Raw genomic sequence first — 27,466 nt, 5'->3', positions numbered from 1 at the left:
CACGCTTTGCCCTTGCCGTTTGTTTGTTTGAAAGTCAGGTGGTCCCATTTTGCTTGGATAGCAGGACACTCCTGGGGGCAACAATCCCCTGAGATATATGACAAGCTATTCTGTTCTGATTATCACCCTTAATCATTTTAAAACCGATATACTAACTAGACCAGAGGAAACCCAAGCTGCTCTGGGACAACCACTGAAGAGTCCTGCGAATTCTTCTGCTTGAGGAAACAACTCTTTCAAATTGCATCTGGATTGATGCAATGCTCACTAGCTCATCTTTCAGGCAAAATTCTTTATCAGTAAGGATTTTAAGAATGCATTATGACATTTTTCATTGCCTTTTTAAAATCTGCCTTTAAATTTATCAGAAAGTTATGAATTCGGGCTTCTACTTTGATTATTAAATTATTAATCTATCACATGCACTAACACCTGACACAAAAGCCAGGGTTGTGCATATGCTAAAAGTCTAAGGAAAAACAGACAGAGTAATGGTATAAGGTACTGTATTTTTCGCTCTATAGGACGCACTTTTCTCCCTCCAAAAATGAAGGGGAAATGTGTGTGTGTCCTATGGAGCGAATGCAGGGGGGGGGAGGCAGGCAGGAAAAGCCCCCAAAAGCCGCACACAAGCTCTGCGTTGCTCTTGCGGGCTTTTCCTCAGGAGGGACAAGGGACTGAAGCGGCCAGTCAGTCCCTTCTCCCTCCTCGTAGAAAAGCCCACAGGAGCCGTGCGCTCCTTAAAGGGTGCTTTTGCAGGAGGTGGGAGTATTGCCATAGCCACACGCCACCTCACCAGCCGGGAGAGGGTGCGAGGGGCTAAAGAAGCCATAGCCCTGGGCTTCCCCGGCAGCCCCGAGAAGCTCGCGGAGCAACGGGAAGGCTGCACACCTTTCCGCTGCTCCCCGACCTGCTCTTTGGGGCTGGCGGTGGGGGAAAGCAGCACTTAGCCCCACAAGCTCGGGGAGCAGCAGAAGGTTGCGCGCCATTCCGCTGCTCCCTGACGTGTTCTTTGGGGCTGGTGGTGGGCTTCCCCCCGCCAGCCCCAAAGAGCAGGTCGAAAGGAACCTGAAGCCTGGAGAGCAAGAGGGGTCAGTGCACACCAACCCCTCTCGCTCTCCAGGCTTCCAAGGTAGCCGCCTGAACACACCTTGAACGGCACCTTGTTTTACAGGGGGGAAACAAGGGGGGAATTCTCCCCCTCTCTGCGCAGCACCTCCTGCCGCTCCGTGCGTCCTATGGTCCGGTGCGTCCTATAGAGCGAAAAATATGGTACTTCCTGTGCTACTGGGAAGTTTTTAATGTTTGACTGTGGTTTTATGAATTGTTGCAAGTTTCTATAGTTTCTATAGCCCTGAATTTATCTGAATAAGACCTTCTATTTTCTCTAATTACAAAACAGAATCTTCTTGCATTTCCCCAAGGCTTCTGTAAATCACATGATCCTTCCACCTAAAGGGAAGACTCATCCATTAACAAGCTATGTCCATTAGTCTGGATGATGCTCCTTGAAATTGCTCTTCAGCATAAAGGATGAATGGCCATTGATGTTCCACAGCAAAAGACCATACCAAAACAAGAACTTTGATGATATCAGCCTAATATTCCTTTTATCTCACACTTTCTCTTATTACTGTTTTTTCTTCTTCACTTATTTTGGATTACAAGTGAAGGAGGGGAAAAAGCACAAGGACAGCAGCAGCAATTACATCTCTACGCCTGGGTGGAAATTGCAAGTCGTAAATGGATTTCTGAAGAGCTTCTTGCCTCTCCTGCCTAATCAATAATCATTTCCACACACCCAACAAAGGAAAACAAAGAACTGGACAAAATGGAAGGGTAAATGAAATCCTGAGAAGAGCTTTACCTGCTGCCGCTTCTCAAACTCAAGCTTGATCCGGGACTTGATGCAGTTACAGGTGTCCTGATATGTTTGCTGCAGAGCAAGTTCCATTAATTGTTTGTGATACGCTCCTGCCAGGTTCCCGCAGATAAAGATGATAACATTGGCCAGGATCTAAGCACACAGACACATATACAGACACACAAAGAAAAGAGCAATGAAACAGTCCGATGTCACTGTCAGACAGTACAGACATACCTTGGAAGTTGAACAGAATCCGTTTCAGAAGTCTGTTCGACTTCCAAAACATTCGGAAACGAAAGCACGGCTTCTGATTGGCTGTAGGAAGCTCCTGCAGCCAATCAGAAGCCACGGAAGCCCTGTCGGATGTTCGGCTTCCAAAAATAGTTCACAAACCGTAACAAACCGGAACCGGGTTGTGGCGTTCAGAAGCCAAAATGTTTGAGCACTAAGCTGTTCAAAAACCAAGGTACAACTGTACTTGGTTTATTTGTGAAGATTTTATAGTTTCCTGCATCCTCACAGTCTGGGCTTTCTTTCAGCTGGAACTTGTTGGAACTCAGTCCCAGCCCCTCTCAGGTGGGGCCGTTGCCATTCTAAGCTGTTCGTGAAATAGCACTGCTCACACTCCTTGTCACAAAAGCTATCAAACAATATTTGGTATTTTGCCATGACCTTCCCTTTTCTAGGCAGACAGGTTTATTTTTCAGCACAGGAGAGTTAAAAAAATACCCCCCCCCCCATGTCACATACAAGTGAGATTTCACCTGAAGTGGCTCAGTCTGAAGCTTCTGACACCGTTAAGTCTGCCATCATGTGCTCCCTCTGACAATGCATTGGATAATGTACACCTGTCATTTATCTGCACAAGAGAGTTGTTTCCCTCAATCTGCCCTTTGTAACTGGCTTTTTGCACTGAGGCCTATTTGGGGCATGGCAGGGGTGCCCAAGCTTTTTTCAAAGAGAGCCAGATTTGATGAAGTGAAGATGCGTGAGGTCCAACCGAAGTTCTTGAGCTTTCTTGAGGATTGAAGATCTTGAGCTCTTTTGGGGATTTTACCATAGGAATTAAACTGCCGCAGGGATCGGATTAAACCAACCGGCAGGGGCCAGATTGGGCCCCCAAAACGGACTTGGGCATGCCTGGTGTATGGAGTTCTGGGTGGGGATAAAGATAAATAATAGATATATCAATAGGCTTAGAATAGTTTTTATTAAAATAGATTTACAAGATACAGTTCTTTATCTTGGCCTTTGACAGGTATGATGTACATTTTAGGACCCACTATGTTTTCATAGAATCATAGAATCATAGAGTTGGAAGAGACCACAAGGGCCATCGAGTCCAACCCCCTGCCAAGCAGGAAACACCATCAGAGCACTCCTGACATATGGTTGTCAAGCCTCTGCTTAAAGACCTCCAAAGTAGGAGACTCCACCACACTCCTTGGCAGCAAATTCCACTGTCGAACAGCTCTTACTGTCAGGAAGTTCTTCCTAATGTTTAGGTGGAATCTTCTTTCTTGTAGTTTGGATCCATTGCTCCGTGTCCGCTTCTCTGGAGCAGCAGAAAACAACCTTTCTCCCTCCTCTATGTGACATCCTTTTATATATTTGAACATGGCTATCATATCACCCCTTAACCTCCTCTTCTCCAGGCTAAACATGCCCAGCTCCCTTAGCCGTTCCTCATAAGGCATCGTTTCCACGCCTTTGACCATTTTGGTTGCCCTCCTCTGGACACGTTCCAGTTTGTCAGTGTCCTTCTTGAACTGTGGTGCCCAGAACTGGACACAGTACTCCAGGTGAGGTCTGACCAGAGCAGAATACAGTGGCACTATTACTTCCCTTGATCTAGATGCTATACTCCTATTGATGCATCCCAGAATTGCATTGGCTTTTTTAGCTGCCGCGTCACACTGTTGGCTCATGTCAAGTTTGTGGTCAACCAAGACTCCTAGATCCTTTTCACATGTACTGCTCTCAAGCCAGGTGTCCCCCATCTTGTATTTGTGCCTCTCATTTTTTTTGCCCAAGTGCAATACTTTACATTTCTGTTTTGTGATTGCAATTTTTAAAAAATTGTTTTTAATGTCATATTTTAAAACACCAATATATATATATCAACTGAAATTATAATGACAGTCCCTCTCACCCACGAAAGGACAACTGCAGCACACAGAGGGATAAGAAGGTAACAAAAGAAGAAGAAGAGTTTGGATTTGATATCCCGCCTTTCACTCCCCTTCAGGAGTCTCAAAGCGGCTAACATTCTCCTTTCCCTTCCTGCCCCACAACAAACCCTCTGTGGGGTGAGTGGGGCTAAGAGACTTCACAGAAGTGTGACTGGCCCAAGGTCACCCAGCAGCTGCAGGTGGAGGAGCAAGAAATCACTTCTTTGGAAACTGAGGAAAAAATAGTTCCGAGCTAATGAAACAGATCCCTGCTGAGATTAGGGCTGTGTACACACTATCAGTTTAAAATGAATCTAGGTCCTTTTCCCCCCTCAATTCAGGTTGAAGCTGGAGTCGGGGGGGGGGCAGTATTTCAGGCAAATCTGAGCGTCCTGGATGAAATAATATTGTTAATGCAACTGCTTTTCGAAAGTTTTTAACTGAAACTGTTTTTAGGTATTTTTAATTGTTTTAAAAATGTTTTAACTATTTAGCTGTTTTGTTTTTTGTTTCTGAAATGTCTCTGTGTTTGTCACTCTGGGCAACTTTGGAGGAAGGGTAGGAGGATATATACTCAATAACTGAATATTTCAGTAGGAACAACAATTGCATGTGCACCGCTTCCAACACCAGCAGCAGGAGCACCTGGATGCAGGGGAAACCGGAGTGTGTATTTTTATTATTTATTGACTGGTTGAATTTATATACCACCCTATACCCAGAGGTCTCAGGGAGGTGCACCGAATAAAATCAAAATATAAAACCACAAATGCATAATCAAAATAAAAACAATAACAACCCAATTGCCCCCCCTCTAAAAAACACACATTTTAAAGGGTATAGGATGTCAAACAGATCAACCAAAGGCCTGGTTAAAAAGGAACATTTTTGCCTGGTGCCTAAAGGCGTATAATGAAGTCGCCAGGCGAACTGCCCTGGGGAGAGCATTCCATAGACAGGGAGCCACTGCAGAGAAGGCCTGTTCTTGTGTTGCCACCCTCCGGACCTCTTGAGGAGGAGGCGGCACACAAAGAGGGGCCTCAGAAGATGATCTCAGGGTCTGGGTTGGTTCACATGGAGAGAGGCAGTCCTTGAGGTATTGCGGTCCTGAGTCATTTAAGGCTTTGTAAGTCAAAACCTGTACTTTGAATTGGGCCCGGAAACTAACTGGTAGCCCGTGCAGTCGAACCAGGATTGGTGTAATATGCTCAAACCGTCTTGTCCCGGTGAGCAACCTGACCACTGAATTCTGCACCTCTGAACCATCTTCAGAGGCAGCCCTACGTATAACACATTGCAGTAATTTAACCTTGAGGTTACCAGAGAATAGACAACAGGAGTCATGAGCGCAGGAAGGGGGGGTCACAGTGGGGGGGCCCGGGTGTCACCACTGAGGGGGGTGACAAAATGCTGGCTGGCACTCACCGCAGGGCCTGTAGTGCTCCTGAGCCACATGTCTCTCCTGGGAGAGAGACAGTGGCTTCGGCGCATGCAGGCTCCGTGCTGCCCAAACGGTCCACTCACTGCCTCCCCCCAGATGTAGGGGGGCTGAGTGGGAGGAGGCAGGCAAACTCTGGAGGCCCCTATGGGTGGCTTGCCCCGCCCTCACCCTGCCCCTAAGCATGCCGCCCCAGGCGCCCAAGCGGCTTCCTCCACCACTGACAGTAGGCAGGCTATTCCTGTCCAGGGAATATAGGGGCATAGCTGGGCCACCAGCCAAAGCTGAAGGAAGGCACTCCAAGCCACTGAGGCCACCTAAGCCTCAAGCGACAGCAAAGGATCCAGGAAGACCCCCAAGCTACACTGCCTAAGTTTATGTTGAATCTTCCTCTGTCACCCCCAAATAGCGATGGACAGATCTGTCCATTTCAGTTTCTCTCGGTTTCTTATTTTTCCATTCTTGGGTTAAGGTCACCATGTTTTTCACACCAGTATGCAGATATTTCAGAATCTCAATTCTCTGGTAAATGGTAGCTACGAGTTTCTCTTTCAAATTTCACAGAGTGCTAGATAGCTATTCCAAGACAAGAATATTATGTCACCTAAAAAAAAAAAAATGCAACCTGACACTGGGCAACAATTTTTTACTTTTTGAATGTTGTCTAGATTTCTACAACTGATTTAGGGTATTTTTGCACTGCTGAATCAGGAAATGGCATCCGTTTCTCTCCATCAGGTCAGGTTTTTGTGTTATGTTGATTTGAAAAAAATCAGATCTTGTGACAAAATCGATTACATTTTTGTGGCATTATCAGCTGATTTTTGTCAACACATATCATCCTAAATATGTTTTTAAGAGAAAAAAAATGTTTTTCCAACAACATATATTGATTACCTGATAGAAACATCGATTACTGTAAACTGAATGGTGGGCATTGATAAAGGTAAGTCCACATAAATTGCATGTTGCTTCACCATTTTTCAAACTTCAGGGCTTGAACTTCCATTTCTTGGAACTCCTGGAATGCTCAGCGGCAGGGAGGTCTCTCTTCAGAGTCCAACAGTAGTCAGCCATCATGACTGTGTCCCAGCGACCCTGATACCTGGTCTCCATCTCTTTCATGTCCTGATGGAATCTCTCCCCCTGCTCGTCACTCATTGAACTCAGGTTCTCAGGAAACCGGTCCATATGTGAAAATAGGTAGTGCATCTTGACGCTCATGTTGCAGCCCAGGTTTCTGAAAGCAGTCAGCATGTTGTTGACAAGTTCTGCGTAGTTTCTGGCCTTATTGTTGCCCAGAAAGTTCTTCACTACCAGAACAAATGCCTTCCACGCTTCCAGTTCCACTTCGTTCACTGAGTTTCCGAACTCTGGATCTCTGATGAGCTGGCGGATCTGAGGACTGTCAAAGATGCCAGCTTTCAACTTCTCGATGGTCAATCCTGGAAAAGCCTGGCACAAGTAAGTGAAGCAGTCACCATCCTTGTCCAGAGCCTTGGTGAACTGCTTGATTAAGCTGAGCTTGATGTGCAGCGGTGGGAAGAGTATTCTGTCTCTGTCCACCAGAGGGTCGTTGATGACGTTCCTTTCTTTGCAAGGCACCAATTCCTCCTGCACAGGCCAGTCCTTCTTCGTGTAATGCTGAGCACGGTCCCTACTATCCCACATGCACAGAAAACATGGGTACTTGGTGAAGCCAGACTGTTGTCCCAACAAAAAGTTCACCATTTTCAGGTCAACACAAATAAACCACTTATGCTGATCATAACCAATTTTCTCCAGCACATACTTCACCGCTTCATAGTTCTCCTTCAGTGTAGTCGAGTGAACCAGGGGTATAGAGGCAAACTGGTTGCCATTGTGTAGCAGAACACATTTCAGTGATCGCTTGCTGCTGTCAATGAACAGTCTCCAATCTTTGGGTTCGTACTGTGGCACTCCAAGCTTGAGCAGAAGCTGCGCAATATCTGCACAGTACACCAAGTCCTTCTCTTCCGAGAAAAAACCGAGGTACTCTTGATGCCTCTTGCGGAAGAAGCTGATGCGAGCACTGTCAGAGAGGAGGTTTTTCCCCTTCAATCTGGATGCCAACAGTTCGGCAGAGTCCTTTGACAAGCTGAGGTCGCGAACTAGATCATTCAACTCCTTTTGGGAAAATGGATGTGGAGCATCATCTTCAAGAACCACTTCTTCTTCTTCATGTCCTTCAACACTGGAGGCATCTTCGTCACTAATGTCAGGAAGTTCTCCGAAGATAGGCACTGGAATTTCATCACAATGAGCTACAGGACAACGTGCTGATTGAAGCTCAGGATACTTGAGGCTGCTCCGGTTCTTTCTGTTGATCCCAGTCACATCAACAGCGCAGAAGTAGCAGTCAGTGACATGGTTTGTCGGCTCCCTCCAAACCATGGGAATTTCAAAGTTCCATTGGTCCACCCACGTAGAGTCTCGGTGCATGCCTTGCACACCATGTGTGGCACCCAAGCTTTATCCTGGTCACAAAGTTTAATACCAAAATAACTTTATGCTTTGCCGCACCAATTTATGGACGATTTCGAGGTTTTATGACTTCCAACTGATCCCTTTTCGACATAATCACCCAGAACTATCGGACCTGTTACTTCATGTAAGCTGCTGAATTGCAACTCATTACCAAACTTAAAACCATGGAGAGACCTGGTCTGAACAAAGACATTGGATTCTTATCTCATTATACATGACTTAGCCATTTTTCACCTTCTCACCCCTTGCCTTCTCCTGTAAGACCTATTGCAGTCGTTAAGAGTCGTCAACAGGCTCATCTCAGCTATCTGCTAATCTCCCATTCCCACCTTCTCTCTATATAGAAGGATCTGGCAACTTCTGTTTCAGTGTATCTGAAGAAGTGTGCATGCACACGAAAGCTCATACCAAGAACTAACTTAGTTGGTCTTTAAGGTGCTACTGGAAGGAATTTTTTTATTTTGGTATTGAAGTAGTTCTAAGAAGGACCAGACACTCTCTAAATCAATAGGACCACAGCTTAGGGGTTCTCTTTGATCCAGCTTTGTCACTGGAGGCCCAGTTTGCCTCTGTGTTGTGGAATGTATCATCGTAAGTAGCAAGCCTTGATCTGTGTGCTTTTTAAAGGATCGTATATTATCCTTGGTAACCATGAGAAGTTTTGCATGACATAAATGCTATGAAATGTGCACAGGCCCATCCATGTAATATTCTTAAGCATTCTACATCCTTTTAAAGTTGGAAATATGAAACTGCAATTGCCCCAGTGCAGCATCTCCTTGCATGCAAATGGCAACCCCAGGGCATACAAAGAGCTTCTACAGAGTTTAGGAGCTGACTGTCCCAATGAAAAATAGGTGAGTAAGCAATGTACAGTGCAAGGAGACAATTATGCTTCTAATCACAGACCACTTATGCTTGATGGTAAGGATGATCATCAAGTCATTCACAGCACATAATGACCCACATCACTGGAAACATACCTGCCAAACCAAGTGTTCCTTGATTATGTCTGTTGATGACAGGCAGATACTTAGCACAATGGTATGTGATGCAGAGGTGAAAACGCTGGCGATTATAGCATCCTGCATGTTGAAGGGCAACATGGTATAGACCACAAAAATGATGAATAAGAAAAATGACACCTGTGCAGAAAAGACAAAGACAATACTTGTCAAAAGTGATTCTAAAAATATTTCAAGTACATGTTATCTAAAATTACAAAAGAGCTATTTTAAGTATGCACAGGATTTCTTAAAATGATTTTTTAATGTGATCAACAGATAAACTTACACGGCCTTATCACCACCAGCTTTTTTTAAAAGTCCTGTTTGTTTCAAAAGCAAATTGCTATAGGGTATGGTTCAAGACCCATAAGCCCTCTCAGCCACACAGAACTAGCTGCACTGCTCAGCATCAATAATCTTGTTGTGCATAAATTCAGGAAGAGGTTTTAAAACAGGGGTATGTTTGCCAGGTTTTCTGGCTTACATGTGTTTGGGGATTTGTTTTTACTGCAGTCTGCATAGTCTGCTGATGTGCTTTAAGTTTACAAATTTATTCGGGATTTCTTTGCAGTTGAGCCATAATAACTAATCTGTGTGAAAAAGAGGCTCTGTGGTAAGTGGTCCTGCTACTTAAGACTATAAGCAATCCCTTGCTGAATCAAACAATGGTCAACAGAGTCCGACTTTCATTGCAAAACTCCCAGCAACCAATCTGCTTGTGGTCCATCACAAATTTTCCAGTGGTTCACCAATAGCTCACATTCTACTTTTAGTTTTAAAGGGATAGAATCATAGAATCATAGAATCATAGAGTTGGAAGAGACCACAAGGGCCATCGAGTCCAACCCCCTGCCAAGCAGGAAACACATTGCACATTGTTGAAGAAGTATGTGACATTTAGAAACACGGAATGTTGTACGATGCACCCATAATCATATACATATAAATTAAAACGTCAGCAACCAGTTTGCAAAGCTGGAATTAGTCACTGTAAGTTTAGAAGATTTAGCTTTGATGTCTCAAATATTTGACAAGCAAGAAATATGCAGCAAGAAAGACAATATCCTCTTCAAATATTGAATAGCCACCCAAAAATGTGGATATGAGATATGGGGAACATTATACTTTTCAATAAGAAATGCCACTGTGTGCTAGAATTACCGTACTTTTCATCCCCAGCATTCAGCTTCATTTGGGGAGATTCGGAAATGAAAATGGGATTTCATATGTGAACTTTCTCTAATACCACGTCAAGTCTTAAAGAGAATGTAGAATAATTACTCCATCCTTCTGTTCCAGAATGAAAAACAAAACAAAAACACGTTTATTGGAATGCTGCCTCCTTCACACCATTGGGGGAAGGAGTAAGAAAATGACACTTTGCACATCGCCAATGGCCTATAATTATCCAGGTGGCATACTTATTCAGAGTTAACACATTCTGCAGAATTAAAGGTGATTCACAAACAGCACTGGACAGAAATACATAGGATTTCTATTTCCATCTGTCTCAGACTGTGCTATATTAGAAGGCTGTGCAAATTCTAATGATTAAAATTCTAAATTTAGCCTAGAGTTTCTGGCTATCAGTGTCCAGCTTGTAATACGGGTATGGAGCAAAGCTCTCACCACAAGCTCAAGTGTTTTACAGTGCAATTTGATATATGTATGATCAGAAAAATTACCCCATTGGGTTCAACAGGACTCCGTTCCAGAGAAGAGTGTACATGTTTGCATTCTACTGGCCTAGGCCCTCTCAAACGAGAAGAGCTGTCTCCCTGCACCAACACCAGCCCCGGGAAGCAGCCTGATCACTCCCTTTCCTTGGTCAGGATTTATTTCCCATGGCAAACCTTGCTCTCTAGAATTCTTTGCTCCAGCATCTCCACTTGCAAATCCGTTTGAGCACATTGAGGCACCATCTGAATCAGCATTATTTTAATATAGCCTGGCAGGCTGGTGTAGTATCCTATCTCCCTTGACTTACTGGCTTGATGATTAGGCAATGTTAAGGTCTTCTTTTTTATATATATATAAGATATTTATTAAGATTTTCAAAGTATTACAAAGTAAAAATAAAAAATACAAAATAAAAAATAAAAATGGTTAAAAACAACTCATTCTTTCCATTACTTATTTTTCATTAGCTTATTTCCCGGACCTCCTCACGCCTCCCTTTTTTGTATTCCAGTTCAGTTTGTTAGTTCAGCAAATCCTTACCCTCTTTATTTATCCTAATCATTAATCTTAAAATATTATAACATTAAATTTTTGCCTATTAATAATCCATTTTTCATATTCCCTTATCGTATTACAGCTGAAAACCACTTAATTTCTATCCAACATCATTCTAACATTCATTAATTTTACAATATTTCTGTAGATAGTCTTTAAATTTCTTCCAATCTTCTTCCACCGACTCTTCTCCCTGGTCTCAGATTCTGCCAGTCATTTCCGCCAGTTCCATGTAGTCCATTACCTTCATCTGCCATTCTTCCAGGGTGGGTAGATCTTGTGTCTTCCAATATTTTGCAATAAGTATCCTTGCTGCTGTTGTAGCATACATAAAAAAAGTTCTGTCCTTCTTTGGCACCAATTGGCCGACTATGCCTAGGAGAAAGGCCTCTGGTTTCTTCAAGAAGGTAATATTTAAATACCTTTTTCAGTTCATTATATATCATCTCCCAGAAAGCCTTAATCCTTGGGCACGTCCACCAAAGGTGAAAGAATGTACCTTCAGTTTCTTTACATTTCCAACATTTATTATCGGGCAAATGATAGATTTTTGCAAGCTTGACTGGGGTCATGTACCACCTGTATACCATTTTCATAATATTCTCTCTTAAGGCATTACATGCCGTAAACTTCATACCTGTGGTCCATAACTGTTCCCAGTCAGCCATCATTATGTTATGTCCAACATCTTGTGCCCATTTAATCATAGCAGATTTCACCGTTTCATCCTGAGTATTCCATTTCAACAGCAAGTTATACATCTTTGCCAAAATCTTAGTTTGGGGTTCTAACAGTTCTGTTTCTAATTTTGTTTTTTCCACCTGGAAACCAATTTTCTTGTCCGAATTATATGCCTCCATTATCTGATAATAATGAAGCCAATCTCGCACTTGTTTTTTAGTTTCTCGAAACTCTGCAATTTCAGTCTATCTCCCTCTTGTTCCAGAATTTCCCAATATTTCGGCCACTGGCCACCATATTGAGCTTTTTCTGTGCTTTTGCTTCCATCGGTGACAACCACCTTGGGATTTTGTTTTCCATTAAATCCTTATATCTTATCCAGACATTAAACAATGCTTTCCTAACAATATGATTCTTGAATGCTTTATGTGCTTTGACCTTATCATACCACAGATATGCATGCCATCCAAATACATTGTTAAAGCCTTCTAAATCCAAAATGTCTGTATTTTCAAGAAGCAGCCATTCTTTCAACCAGCAAAAAGTTGCTGATTCATAATAAAGTTTAAAGTCCGGCAGGGCAAATCCACCCCTTTCCTTTGCATCAGTTAATATCTTAAATTTTATTCTGGGCTTCTTGCCCTGCCAGACAAATCTAGAAATATCTCTCTGCCACTTCTTGAAGCAATCCATTTTGTCCACAATTTGCAATGTTTGAAACAAAAACAACATTCTTGGCAAAACATTCATTTTTATCGCAGCAATACGACCCAGCAGTGAAAGCTTCAAGTTTGACCAAATTTCTAAATCTTTTTTCACTTCGGCCCAGCATTTTTCATAGTTGTCTTTAAATAAATTCCCATTTTTTGCCATCATATTAATCCCCAGGTATTTCACTTTCTTAACCACTGTCAATCCTGTCTCATTCTGAAACCTCTCTCTCTCAATCGGTGTTAAATTTTTCTCTAAAGCCTTGGTTTTTAACTTATTCAGTTTAAATCCTGCAACCTGACCAAATTCTTGAATCAGTTCTAAAACCCTTTTAGTACTAGATTCTGGCTCCTGTAATGTCAATACTAAGTCATCCGCAAATGCTCTCAATTTGTACTGTTTAGCTCTGACTTGTATACCTTTAACCAACTGGTCCCTTCTAATCATATTCAGCAAAACCTCCAGGACCGATATAAAAAGCAATGGAGAGATTGGGCAACCTTGTCGTGTCCCTTTTTCTATCTTAAATTCTTCCATCACTACATTATTTACAATTAGTTTAGCCTTTTGTTCTGAATAAATTGCACTTATACCATTTTCAAAGCCTTGGCCTACCCCCATCCCCTGTAGGTTCTTCTTCATAAAACTCCAAGAAATATTGTCCAAAGCTTTCTCCGCGTCCACAAATATCAAAACTGCTTTAGTATTTATGTTCACTTCTAGTTTTTCCAAAATATCAATTATATTCCTCAAATTGTCAGACAAATGTCTTCCCGGGAGAAGGCCGGTTGGTCTTTATGAATCTCTTCCATCAACATTTTTTTCAATCTCTTGGCCAAAATGTCTGCAAAGATTTTGTAATCCACATTGAGTAGTGATATGGGGCGGTAGTTCTTAAGCTGAGTCTTTTCAGTCTCTGTTTTCGGTATAAGTGTAATGTACGCCTCTTTCCACGACTCTGGTGCCCTTTTCCCTTCCAATATTTCATTGCAGACTTCCTTTAAAGGCTGTATTAACCACTCTTTCAAGGATCTATAATATCTAGAAGTCAGCCCATCCGGTCCTGGAGATTTTCCCAATTGCATGTTTTGGATGGCACCTTCTACTTCCTGTTCAGTTATTTTATAATTCAACATTAATTTACTTTCTTGAGAGATTTTTTGTAATCCATTTGTCTTCAGAAATCAGTGTATGTCCATTTCTTTCGGTGGCCCTTGTGTGTATAGTTGTTTAAAATACCTCTGGAAACAATTTCTGATCTCAATTGGATTGTGTATGTTCTTTCCTTCCACTTCTAAATTTGTGATAGTATATAATTTTTGCCTTTTTTTTCATTTGCCAGGCCAGCAATTTCCCACATTTGTTAGCTGATTCAAATGTTTTTTGTCTCATTTGTTTAATTTTCCATTCTATTTCCTGATTCATCATTTCCATATATTGTACTTGATATAGCTTTATTTCTCTCAAAATCTCCTGCGACTTTGGTTTTGCTCTCAATTTCTTCTCACTTTCTTTTATTTTCCCCAAAATTTTATCTTTCTTCTCATTTTGACTTCTCTTCTTTATTGCATTCTGTTGTATCAGAAACCCTCTCATGACAGCTTTGCTTGCGTCCCAGATTACTCTCTTTTCCACATTGGTGCTCATATTTATCTCAAAATAATCTCTTAAGGTTTTTTGGGCCTTCTTAAGCACTTCTTCATCTCTGAATAAGGTGTCATTCATCCTCCATCTAAAGGAGCCAGTTGGTGCTAGTTTCATTTCCATCTTAACAGCATTATGGTCGGAGCAGGTTTTTGGGCAGATTTCCACTTTTCTTGTCTTTGGTGCCATTCCTCTAGTTACCCATATTTGGTCAATTCTAGTCCATGTCATCTTGGCTTCAGAAAAGAAAGTTCCCTCTCTTCCCAAGCGATTCTTTGTTCTCCAAATATCGACTAAGTCCAAGTTGTCTGTCATCTCGAAAAATGTTTTCAGTAGTCTACCATCCTTGGTGACTACCTGTCTTTGTGCCTTATCCATATTTGTAGATACTACTCCATTCATGTCTCCCATCAAGATCAGATTGTAATCCAAATAATCCAATAAGGTCTCATGCAACTTTTTAAAGAATTCAGCTTTCCCCTCATTCGGTGCGTAAATTCCTACTATCAAAAATTTCTCTCCTTGGACTTGAATTTCAATTGCCAGAAATCTTCCTTGGTCATCTTTAAAAATAAATTTCGGTGATAGTCTCTCCTTTGCATAAATCACAACTCCTCTTTTTTTAACTTTGTCAGATGAAATAAACTCCTGTCCCAATCTCTTGTTAGTCAATAGTTTCCTATGTAACCTTGTTACATGTGTTTCTTGTAGACAAATCAAGTCCAATTGTTCCTTTTTTAATAAATGGAAAACACTTTTTCTTTTCTGAGGAGAATTTAGACCATTACAATTCCAACTTAACAGTTGCAGAGCCATGATGGGGTTACTTCGCTTTACCTCCAACTGCACCAAGTGTCTGTTCTTGTTCTGTCAGTGGTGTCACTTTCTCTGGACCATGCAATCCAAAAGATAAGTTTGCTATATCTAGTATTCCTTTTTCCAGTGGTTTTGGCTCTTCTCCGGATTCCGCTTCTTTCTGTAGATCTTCTCCGTGGTCCTTCAGAAACCTATCTTCATCATTGACTGATCTTATTTTTATCTTTCTTCCTTTATATTTAAAGGACAGGCCTTGAGGGAATTCCCACCTAAAGATGATTCTATTTCTTCTCAACAGGGCAACCAGATCTCCATAGTTGAGCCTTAAATCCAAAAGGTGTTTTGGAATGTCCTTGAATATCTCCACACTTGAGTCGTAAATTTCTAAGGTCTTTTGGCAATGCAGATCCAAGATTTTGTCTCTCTCCTCTTTTGTACGAAGGGTAATCAAGCAGTCTCTCACCTTGTTCCTCCTTCCTCCTCTTCCAAGTCTAAATGCACTCACTATCTTAAATTCTTCCTTCCCCAAATCCTATTGCCAAAAATCTGCAAATTCCTGCGTAAGAAAATCAGCCAAATTGTCTTTCTCACATTCTGGTACAGCCCTGATTCTTAAATTTCTTTGTTTCTCCTTCAATTCAATCATAGACAACGTCAAACCGTGGTCCTCAAGTTGCTTATACACCGGTGGTATCTTCTCTTGAGTAGCAGTTGCTTCTTCAGCTATCTTTCGGGTCGAAGCAGATTCCTGTAGTAATTTTTCAATAGACTCTGTGTTGGTATTCACCTTTTGTCCCAAATTATTAATGCTTGTGGTATTCTGGTCAATTTTAACTGATGCTTCGGCTACTTGTTTATTTGTTTCAGCTACTTGTTTAGCTAAGTTTTCCAAAGATTCATTAATTTTTCCAAGTGCCTGTGCCAAAACATCTTCGGACGACATAACTTTTGATTTAACTTGTGGAGGTGCAGCCCCTGGTATTCCAGATATTCCAGAAGGACCAGATGTTGAAGCCCTTTGCTGCAACGCAGTATCTGTCCGATAGGGTCTGCCAGACCTAGTAATTTTTTCCTGCGTCAACTCTAACTTTCCTCTTCCATCTGCCATAACACTCTCATGAGAGTCCAAGGTCGATCCCACGGCTGGAATTTATTTTGAAATGGAAAATTCCTCTAGCCCAGTTGTTATTGTAACAATGTCAAGCCTCCTCTAGGGGGACACAGTAACGGCCAAAGCTTGCAACTTTAAGAAAGGAAAATAGTCCTTATAAGTCCCCCAGTTGACATAAAAACAACAGTTTCAGTTGCACTTAATCAGTTACTTTAAAACCAGGAGAGGTTCAGAAACACTGTATCTCTTTTGCAGAGTTAACTGTCAAAAGTCCTCTGCTTACTGATAGGCTTTCCACAGAGCAGTATTTCTTATCTCGGGGCAGTCTGTTCCCAGGTTTTAGGCGGTGGATTTTAGCTTCCTTTCCCCCCTTTTTTGCAGATAAATACAGTTCAAACCTTCCCCCCCCCCTCTCCTGCAATCCGGAGGGGAGATCGCTTTCCTGATGTTGAGATTTAGATCTTTTTTTCAAGCATCTTTCAGAGTTTCCGCTTACAGTCTCTTTGCTTTGATCTATTTACAAGAAAGGAAGGCAGACTTCCTGTTTATACCTTCCCGCTTTGGTGCCGAATTTACTTGTTTTTCCCTTTAAATCCAATTTAATCCTACTCACGGGTAGTTGCTTTCAAAGTCAAATTGTCCCAGGAAGAAGTCAGCGCTCTCCGATAACGGCTATGCGGCTTCACTCCGCGGAAGAAGCAGTCGACTCTCAGCAGCGCGCTGCTCACCCCGTCTTGCTCTGGAGCCCTTAAAAGGGTTCCTTTCGCAATTTGGGGGGCGCAAAAGGTGCCCGCTGAGTCCCCACGTTCACAGGCTTCACCCGCCTGTGATTTTTAAATGGCTCCCGCTTCACCGCAGCGGTCAGACCCGATCCCGCGGAGCTGGTCCCTCAGAGACTCAGAGGGAATCTGCCATTATCGATGGCGCTGACCCGGAAGTCGCAATGTTAAGGTCTTCTTCTCCAAACTGAGAAGAAGCCATCAGAGGAGATGCCAGCATATTCTTTAGCCTGAGTAGAAACCAGTGCATGAACTTGAGGAGGATTAGAGAACTGCCAGCCATTTAATTACTACCACTTTGGACCTACTCTTACTCTCTTTATAAGTGAAACAGTCCCCCAGAACATGTTGAGTTGAAACCAACAATCACGGTTAGAGGGAGAATGCTGTTCTAAATATTTGGGATGATGTCCACTGGATTTTCCGTTTTCGAATTTCCAGAGCTACTCTCTTCAAGATTGCTAAAATCCCTTGGCCACATCTCCAGGGACAGAAAATGATGATGAGGGAACTAGTATCTGCTGTGAAGCATGCTGCTTTTGCTGTGTGGTGGTTCTATGTGCTCAAGTGATATGGTTAAGTTGCACTGAAGTTTGGCCTTTGGAAATTCACTGTGGACGAGATAGGCCCTGGCATGTGCTTCACCACAGAGCCCTGTCTGCTGCTGCACTCCACTCTGAAGTTAGAGGACTACCGTAAAGTAGTTGCAAATTGAGTTGTATTCGTGCAATCTCTCTCTCTCTCTCACACACACACACCCCGTGTGTCTTGGTCATACTGATACCCTGAAAAAATGATATTCCATTTCTTCCACCTTCATGGTTTCCCCCTTCACTTTCCCCTTTCTTTTGATAGGTGTTTCAATAAAACTTATTTTATCCACTTTCTTTTGGTTGGTAATTTAGAGGTCCCAGTAGTCTCACCTTGATGGTTAGTAATAAAACTGCACAGCTGATGTCTCCTGGGAAAAAATGTATTTGCTAGGTGCATTCTTCTATTACACAGATCAAGGACAGACCTGCCTAAATGGGGTTCCAGCATACAATACAGATTGTGGGCAGGTGCTACTTCCCTATTATTGCTCCAACTGACAATAATAGGTCACCTCATGAGTGGGGCTGTGTAACATGGGTGAAACTAAGAGCCTAACTAACTAACATTAGCTGATAATGGGATTATTCCTTAGGATGTGGCACTGCCTCCTTATGGCATAGAAGACCAGCCAAATGACAATTAATAAGCCCAAGAGGGAAAGTGTACACTTGTCTGGCTTTTGTCTGCAAATGTATAGCTTGCTTTATTGAAGTCTTGTTTGCCTTTTGTTCATTTATTAAAATGCTGACTCCTGTAAATGTGTTTAGAATTTTAAATACATAGTAAATATTTTTATTTTCAAACCTGCTAGAACAATACGTTATGGGAGGAGGAGTGCTCAGCAAAGAGGCTCTGTACGTTCTTTCCGAGTGAAGGTTCAGGGGAGTAAGCAAGAAATTGGGACTGCCTGTAATTCCAATAGAGGCCCCTGGTGTGTAATAAAGGCATATCTAAGATCCGGACAGGCAGTCTGCTTACAAAAAGGATTTTATTGTAGAACTGAGGAGGTTTGGCAGCTGCTTTTGCTGCTAATGGAAATGGGAACAGCAGAAAGATTTATAGCAAGAACTCCTCTTCTTGTTGCTTCTGTTTTTAGATAGGTTGCAAAGCAGCTGGCCACATTTGGATACAAATGGATGGCTGACCAGGTTTGATCCAAATCCAAAAGGTTAAAAGCTAGATGCGTTTCAGGGCTACAGACAAATATGACGGTGATTTTTGTCCCAATAGCAAGCATTATACTGCATTTTACAATTTTTAAAAAGCTATGGGAGACAGTTTGAAAATCAAGCCGCATGGCCTCCAAATAAGTGTATAGTAGCTGCAACAAAGGGATGATAAGAGAAATCAACCAGAACAGCAATACAAATGACTGCCACTCCTGTGAATTCTATAAACAAACAGGACAAATAGAACTATAAAAGGTATGGCTGGAAGAGCCCATGGAGAAAACAGGAACAGGAAAATGCTATTGTCTGTCCAACTGATTATTCACCAGGGAGTATTCACCAATTCTCCGGATAATATTTTGACACCAATTAATTTCAGCTCTGCAAACAGACATCAGAACAATGCTGTGGCTTTCCAAGAGATTGTGCAGCGTACAAGACTTCACTAAAGGATATAATTACATGTCACATACATACATACATATACACCTGCAAACAGATTAAATGAAGGCAATCTAGGGAAAGGGATTTAGAAGTGGTGCACAGCTATGTGTTTGGCATGTGTGTGTGCGCACCTAACTCTTTCCCTATCCACTCCAAACCACCAGCACCCAAGCCATCCCCCACATAGGGTACCAAATGTGCATTTGCCATTCAGTAGACCTATTTGGAGTCTCCAAGTGAAGAACTTTGGGACAAGTATGAGCAGAAATAATGGGCAGAAATGGCAGGAAGCTCCTCATCCCCCCCCCAGCTCTCTCCGTGCTCCTATCACCAGCCTCACAGTGCTGTCAGGATTGTGCTTGGAGAGGCAGGTTCTGATGCAGGAGGAGGAGGGATCTCCCCCCCCCCCCTGACTCAATGCCAGCTGCTTCAGAAGGAGGTGCAGGGATGCCGGCACTCCCCCCCCCCCAGCAGCCTTCCTGTGGAGTGCAAAGCCTCAGTGTAGCCTAAGGAGGGTTTGTGGAAGCAGAAGTGGGAGGCGGAAAAGGAGGCGGCGGCAACCAAACAGAAGCCAGAACTGGAGAGTGCAGTCCTGTCAGCAGAACAGGGCACTGCCTTCGCAGAATGGAGCAGACCCACCTATCCCGACTGAATGTGTGTTTCTGCGTGCATGCACACGCACCATCTCAACATTCCTGCAAGGTGAGCAAGTCCTCTGAGCTAGCGCACCCCGCCTCATATATAAAAGCTTGCTGGACAGGATGTGGAAACTTGTTGGGAGATCTATGTCATTTCCGTCCTGTTCTTAACTTCTCGCTCTGCTCTGGAATACCTGAACCATGACTTCTGAGCCCTGTGTCTGCTGCTGAACTTGTACCATTACTTGCTTAAATAACAACTGAATTCATATTTCATATTTTTGCTTGCATCATTTGAGGCAGGTTAGTCCCTGCCCTCAAATGCTGCTTTTCCCTATTCAAGATTTTCAGAGGCTTTAGAAGGGTAAGATAAGGATGAAGGAGTGTTTGTAAACTACAGGTCTCCCAAAGTGATATCAACTGACAACAAAATATTTTAAGGTGGAAAGAAGTGGATTGCAAAAGAGGATGAGAAGAGATGGAAAATGACCCTGTAATACAGTACATCTCTAATTTATTTATTTTAAAGTGCCTTTCCCTTCTCACTGACAGTTTTGGCCATAAAATATTGTGTTGTCTGTTGCTCAGAGACTGAGATAACTTAATTCTGAAATTTAAACTGTTTTCAATACATCAAGCAGACAGTAAAGAAAAGCAGCCTGGACCAAGATATTTTACAGAAATGTTATTTCACTGGTGCTGTTGCCCAACTGACACACACACTTGCCTGCTCTTTACATCAGCGAGTCAGATTAACCCAAATGATTAGGCAGATGTTAGAGATCTGGGTTTTAAAACAAAAATTATGAGATGTACCCCCGATTTCCTCCTTCGAAAGGGCCAGCTTTCAGCACCAGCAAAACAACAACTGCTTCCCCCCTTCTCCCAGGCAGCAGGGCACTGCCACTGCCAAAAATAGCACATGAAATAGGAATGTATTTGGTTTCATATGCTACACAGAAACAGGTAGAACATCTTGGTGTGGAAAGATTAACTGGTCTGCTTTGAAGCTCTCTGCGAACTGCTGGGCCACGGGAACTCAGTGTGGAGTAAACACAAATAGAATCAGAAGTACTCGCTCTCATTGATGTCTGCATGAAATGTAGAGCTACTGAATAAAGTGGCCACCTTTATTCCTTCAGTGCAGCATGCCTAGCTACCGCCCAATATATTTCTATCCCAAACCCTCAGCCACAGTGGGGGCCTCCCTATGTTTTGAATTGCAGGCCCCCTCACCCCTGACCACTGGCCCAACTGGCAGGGACTGATAGGGGTTATAGTCCAAAATATTATTTGTTTATTAAATTTATATGCCACCCTCCATCCGTAGATAGAAACACATCATAAAAACACAAAATACATAAACAACAAAATAAAATCAACTCCCTCCTCCCACAAACACATCTAAAAGGAGTACATTTTATTTATTAAATTTGCAGGGCCCCATGTTTCATAGAATCATAGAATCATATAGAATTGGAAGAGACCACAAGGGCCTGTCAGGACTGGTCGTTGTCCTCTTCAGATCACCACACAAACGCTTCTTGTTCTTTTATAACCTTTTATTGCGTATTAACAAAACATTCTTATAAACGGTTCTTAACTCTTCTTCCTCAGCGTCACTTCTTTCAGCTACCTTCTGAGCTCTGCTTCTCCATGACCAGCCACCTTCAAAATGGCGAAGGCGCCCTTCCCTTCGCTTTCCCGCTCTTTTTCCTACCCTCCTGGCTAGAGCTGGCCTGGATCTCCTCTCCTCCCAATCTGAGCTAGAACTGAACCCTGGCCCTTCCTGGGAACAGCCGGTCCCTCCCTGCCGCTCTCCTCTCTTCAATTCACTGCTCTCCTCCCCCCCCCCCCCGGGGAATGCTTTCTCCCTCTGGGAAACTGGAATCTCCTAACTCTAACTCTTCCCTGACAGGGCCATCGAGTCCAACCCCCTGCCAAGCAGGAGACACCATCAGAGCACTCCTGACATATGGTTGTCAAGCCTCTGCTTAAAGACCTCCAAAGTAGGAGACTCCACCACACTCCTTGGCAGCAAATTCCACTGTCAAACAGCTCTTACTGTCAGGAAGTTCTTCCTAAGGTTTAGGTGGAATCTTCTTTCTTGTAGTTTGGATCCATTGCTCCGTGTCCGCTTCTCTGGAGCAGCAGAAATGTTTGCTACTGCTCACCTAACCTAATTAAGGCTAAAACCCTATGCACACTTAACTGGGAGCAGGTCCTACTGAAATTCCAAGTATAAGTGCATAGGATTGCACTGTCTGAATAATACCTCTTCCATCCCATTTTAAAGACTATTACTTACTGCAGCTTGGCTTTTCTTAGTCCCAAACAATACCCTCTAACCTGCTGTCTTTTTTGTTGTTGTTAAACATCCAGTTAAAGGAGAGTTCTGGGAAATTCATAGCACTAAAAAATAATACCACTAAAAAAAAGGTATTATTCTACTGCTTCTGTTTAAATAATAATTTAAGGAAACCCTCCCAGATCTCATGAAGACTTCAAGCCCTTTGCTCCTCCAAAGGCAGGGAGGCAGTGGGAGTAAGCAAAGGTTGCTTTGCCATCACATAAAAAAGTTGCAGTCACACCCTGCTCAGGGCCAGCCCAAGACATTTTGCTGCCTGAGGCAAAGGACAAGATGGGTAGCTGACTCCTACTCCAACACTGGCAATGTGACAGCATCCTCCACTGCATTTGAGAACAACAGATAGCTTAGGGGGCACAAGACAGGACACATGGCACAGATTGCTCTGTTCTCTGCCACCCAACATTGTCCCACTCTGCAAGGTAACACTACTCCACTTTTTGTAAAAACCAGTATTTTCTTCAATGCTGAAATCCAGGTATCACAAGTTCATTTTCTTTTTCATGCAAAAAATCTATAAGGGGTTTCCAATCTTCTGTAAATATCAACAATGATTTTTCACTACTTAAACACATTCACTTTGTCATCTCAGCCAAATCCATTAACTTTAGCCACCATTCCTCCAAGGCAGATAATGTATCTTTCCATCTTTGTGCATATAAAATCCAATGTGATGATATACTGAAATAATGTTCTATGGTTCTTTTCTAACTGTATATCCTTTATTCCTAGAAGGAAAAGTTCTGGCTTCAGTTGAATGTTAACCTATCCCCAGCTCCCCATTCTGTTTCTTCAGTCTCATCCATTTGCTTGAATTTTTCCATAGTCTCTTGTTTTATGTACCAAATCAAGTCAAAATCTTTCTAATTAAAGGTAAAATCACTCCGTCCAGTGTGTCCAATCTTTTCTGCTTAATTTTATTTGTTATAAAGGAGTAGCCTTTTTGTTTTACGGAGTATCCTCAGTGGAATTTCTTTCAGTATACAGTTGTACCTTGGAGGTTGAATGTAATAATAATAATAATAATAATAATAATAATAATAATAATTTATTTATACCCGCCCATCTGGCTGGGCTTCCCCAGCCACTCTGGGTGGCTTTCAACAAAATATTAAAATACAGTAATACATCAAACATTAACAGCTTCCCTAAACAGGGCTGCCTTCAGATGTCTCCTAAAAGTCTGGTAGTTGTTGTTCTTTTTGACATCTGGCAGGCTTTCTTTATGGCGTATTTTTATTGCATGTGGACACTTGATAATTAATTTTCTACTTGTAAAAAACTTATTAGGCATTTTGGCGTTATATAAATTAAATAATAATTGTTTTTCTTTTTCCTTCCTTCCCTCCCATTGTTGGAATGTTTTGTTAATCTTGTTACATAAAATAAAGCATTAAATAAATAAATAAGCAAGCCATTGTCGCTGTGGTGAAGTGGCCATGAGGAACCAGCCCCCTCTCACTTCCACCACCTCCAGAGCCTGCTGTTGCGTAACAATCGGATCCACTGTGCCAGCAAGACCTGTGCCTGCTCCTTGGTTTGTCTGCTTTGCCTTGTCCTAAACCACATAGCTGGTTTTGATATTTCAACCTTCTTACTGGGATGCTTGCAGAATTCAGACCTGACCCACACACCTCCCAGACTACTGTGCAGACTAGAACACAGATCTCCTACAGATTGTGGAGTTTTGCAAAATACTGCAATGTAATTCTCAGCTCAAAGCTTGCACCAAGCTACACAGGAATGCGTACATTTAGGACAATTTAGGAATTAGAATAAGAAAATACGTAATATTTAAATATTTATTATTTTTGTTTCAATTTTTAAAGCAAAAATCCCATTGATATGAAAACAGGAGGCAAATGGAATTATGAAAGGAACGCATGTGCAAATGACACTGACTGGAATTTGACCTCTCTCGCTGCCTGCCTTCAGATTTGGAAACACTTTCCCTCACCCATTATCAAGGGATCTCTCTTAGCCCTAAAAAGCCTCATCAGGCTCAGTTGACAACTGGCTCCAGAACTTTCATTCTTGAGCCAATTGCTTCCAACTCTGGACTGTGAGACTCCCCTGTTACCCTGTTGCTTCAAGGTTATCCCTGCTGCTCTCACACTGGCCACCTTGAGATCTTTTCCTAAAAAAAGATTTATGGAACATTAATGTTAGCTATGCAAAAGGGTTGACCTGAGCTTCTGGAACCATGATTTCCATACCTGGCACAGAAGTCACAGCATAAAGCAGTAATGAAAATTTTGACCTGCCACTTCATTATTTCTTCACTAATTTTTCCAAGCAGCTTAGATTAAAATGCTTCCATGACAAAATGTGCTGGCTATGTGACAAAAGCATAAAGAGGAGCAGTCAATAAATGCCACTTCTCCGTATACTTTTATTGTGGTCTGAAGGCTTAATAGTCTTCTCCTAAGACAGACACAAAAGCTATCAAAAACTGCAATAGCTTTGGCTCCTCAGTTTTCAACTTTATCTGGACTGTTCAGATTAATGAGGATGTGCATTAATCCAACACCTGGAGGAAAATGACACCTAGCCGCAATTTCTGGCACAAAGCAGTATCCTAAGCAAGGTATTATGCTCATATTGAAAACAACTGAAGGCGATTGCTGCAAGCTACAGCCTTCAAGCTATGTTTCATTTTCGAGAACAACTCCGAGCAGATTGACAAGCTATGAGTAGCGTCTCTTAGACACTGAGTCTAGCTGAAGAACAACAAGCAGCTCCGAGGTTGATCAAAACTACCATACTTTTCCGTGTCCAACACGGCCCCTATTTTGGGGGACTCAAACTTAACAAAAGGGGGGGGGGAGATTCCCTGAAGTTGTTGCGCTTTTGGGGGGGAGGATTACCCGCAGTTGTTGAGCTTTTTGGGGGGGTGCCAAGAGTTGCCCACCTGCTCTACCCATGTATAAGACGACCCCGAATTTTGAAAATGATTTTTGAATAAAAAAACATAGTCTTATACACGGAAAAGTGTACATAAAGCAACCACAGCTACAAACAGTTCTTTACATCACTAAAAAAAGTGATGACAAAAAGATACAACCTTCAGCACTGTGTTTTGACTCTGGTACTAACATTTTTCATTTGCTACTTACATACATTTTAACAGATTTTTATGGGGATGTGAGTTCACATTTCAGCTTGATATGAATTCGTAAAAGGATGTTATGGAATAATGAAATGTTGTGTGTGTGTCTGTGTATCAGTGGTTGCACACATGCCAAACACATGCAAATGGAGAGCTGCCTGTACTCCCAAACAGAAGAAGGTAGAGCGCTGGACAACCCCTAGTATGGGAGGTCTTATGGGCCTTTTAGACACCAAGAATACAGCACAAGACTTTGCCAGCTTTTTTCTGCAACCTAATCCAAGGGATGTGGGTTGGCATGGCATGTCCCCATCACCACACCTATAAAGAGCCACACAATCAGGTTGGAATGGGCTAAGCAAGCCTTTCTTTCACTTCTGTATTCCAAAGGTGGTCTTTCAATGAAAAATCCCTGGTGACTTATAACAATCTATCTGAAACTTTAAATGAGATTTATTTGAGAGAGATATTTGGATTCTTTGATAACACAAAGCAGATGGAGTAAACCAATAATAGAACTACAGTTTTTAAACTACTCTGCTCTTGTCCCTTCCCCCACCTTTCCTGCTCTGCCGTTTCCCGTCTCATTAAACACTTCACCAAACAAAGCCTTTACACCATCTAATAAGAGTCCCAAGACAGCAAGCCGCAAATATATCCATCACAGAATCTGCATGGATTTCTGAATTTGACATTCTTAGCGCACGTCCCCATTGCACAGAAGGCTTGGAAAGGAAGTTTGATTGGGAAGTTGGTAGGTGAGATTCTGAAATAATTAAAGAAGGACTTAGGTTTCAGGGTGGGCAACCTACCAAAGGGGAGATTGGTTAATTGATGGCCTATGCACACAGCTAATGTGGAACAACGAAGATACAGTTCTCTACCTCGAGAATCTACATTTGGATTTGTGGAAGGCTTCAGGGTAGGGAAGACCGAGCAGCAAGAGCAAATGGGAGTGAATAATCCGCACACTCCTTGAGTGATTTCACCTGCTGGGCATGATCCTTGAACTACAGTAAGTGGATGGACCATGGAAAGATGTGCATTGGTGTGCATGCGCAGAGAAGCCACTGACTTTTGTGGGAGGTAGAGTGCAGCTTACAGTGAAAAGCAAAAGTGACACATGCTGCTCTGCTCCCTTTTGCCTCTGGTCTACCGCATCAGTCACATGTGGCCCCCAGAAAATTGCCCTCAGGCTAGAAAAAATGACTCACTCCTGGAGGACAGCAGCCTCAATTGTGTACTCCGTAAAAAAAAAAAAACCCACTGGGAAAGCATTGCTACTATTGTTAAATCGCTTGACATAAAGTAATTCAAGAGCTACGCAATAAAAGTTACACTAACAACTGCAAGCAACACAAGGCAGACTTCAGCCATGTGCCCAAGTTGCCTTTTGCTTAAACAGCAATACAAAATGGAAAGCTATAGCTAAACAAGCTGTCTGAGCCCAATATAGTGCAGTTTCTGGCCCTTATTTGCTTGGCATAACAGCAGCAACACCGATGAACATCCTCAGGGGTTCCCCTTCAGTCACTCAGCTGCTATTCCCTTTGCATCCACAGAAAGGGATTCCCATTACATCAGGAGTCAGGGTGGACTAGAAGAGCTGCAGGAAGCTGGCGTTCTACAGTCATACTTCGGGTTGAATATGCTTCAGGTTGAGCACTTTCGGGTTGCGCTCCGCGGCAACCTGGAAGTAACGGAACGCATTACTTCCGGGTTTCGCTGCCCGCGCATGCGCAGACGGACAAAATGACGTCATGTGCATGAGTGGAAGCGGCGAATCTCAACTCGCGTACGCACAGATGCGGGTTGTGTTCACTTCAGGATGCGAACAGGGCTCTGGAACGGATCCCGTTCGCATCCTGAGGTACCACTGTACTTACAACTTACAACTGCTCGTCCTGTTGAATGATGAATCATGACAGCATCAGGCCAGCAGGCATCCTTGTTCACAGAAGAGGACGTGATAAGATTTTTGCCAATTCCCCTTTCTCTTTTAACAACCCTCCCCCCCCCAATAATCTGCTTTGGATGATTTGGGGAAATAAGGGGAAGTCATCTCCCTTCCTCTTCTGTGAGCAGACACTTCCCACTGGCTCAACAGCTCTTGCAATTACGCAGCAGCGCAATCAGATATCACCCCGAGACCTTCCTCCACTCAATAGCATCATAT

General features: G+C 42.6%; 1 protein-coding gene across 2 annotated transcripts in view; it reads right to left on the bottom strand.

Annotated features, from left to right (window-relative positions):
* Positions 1 to 27,466, bottom strand: part of ADCY2 (adenylate cyclase 2) — a gene marked incomplete at its 5' end in the record, with an annotated part of 125,498 nt that overhangs the window by 72,318 nt on the left and 25,714 nt on the right. For both annotated transcript variants that reach the window (XM_082234240.1, XM_082234241.1), the window contains 2 exons: positions 1,868 to 2,017; positions 8,968 to 9,129. In XM_082234240.1, coding sequence (XP_082090366.1) covers positions 1,868 to 2,017; positions 8,968 to 9,129 — 312 coding nt within the window. The remainder of the gene's footprint in view (positions 1 to 1,867; positions 2,018 to 8,967; positions 9,130 to 27,466) is intronic.

The sequence above is a fragment of the Podarcis vaucheri genome (genome assembly GCF_965113315.1).
Source record: "Podarcis vaucheri genome assembly, chromosome: 8".
NCBI classification, from domain to species: Eukaryota; Metazoa; Chordata; class Lepidosauria; order Squamata; family Lacertidae; genus Podarcis; species Podarcis vaucheri.
Note: the sequence above shows the minus strand (reverse complement) of the source record. Positions and strands in the feature narration are given on the sequence as shown.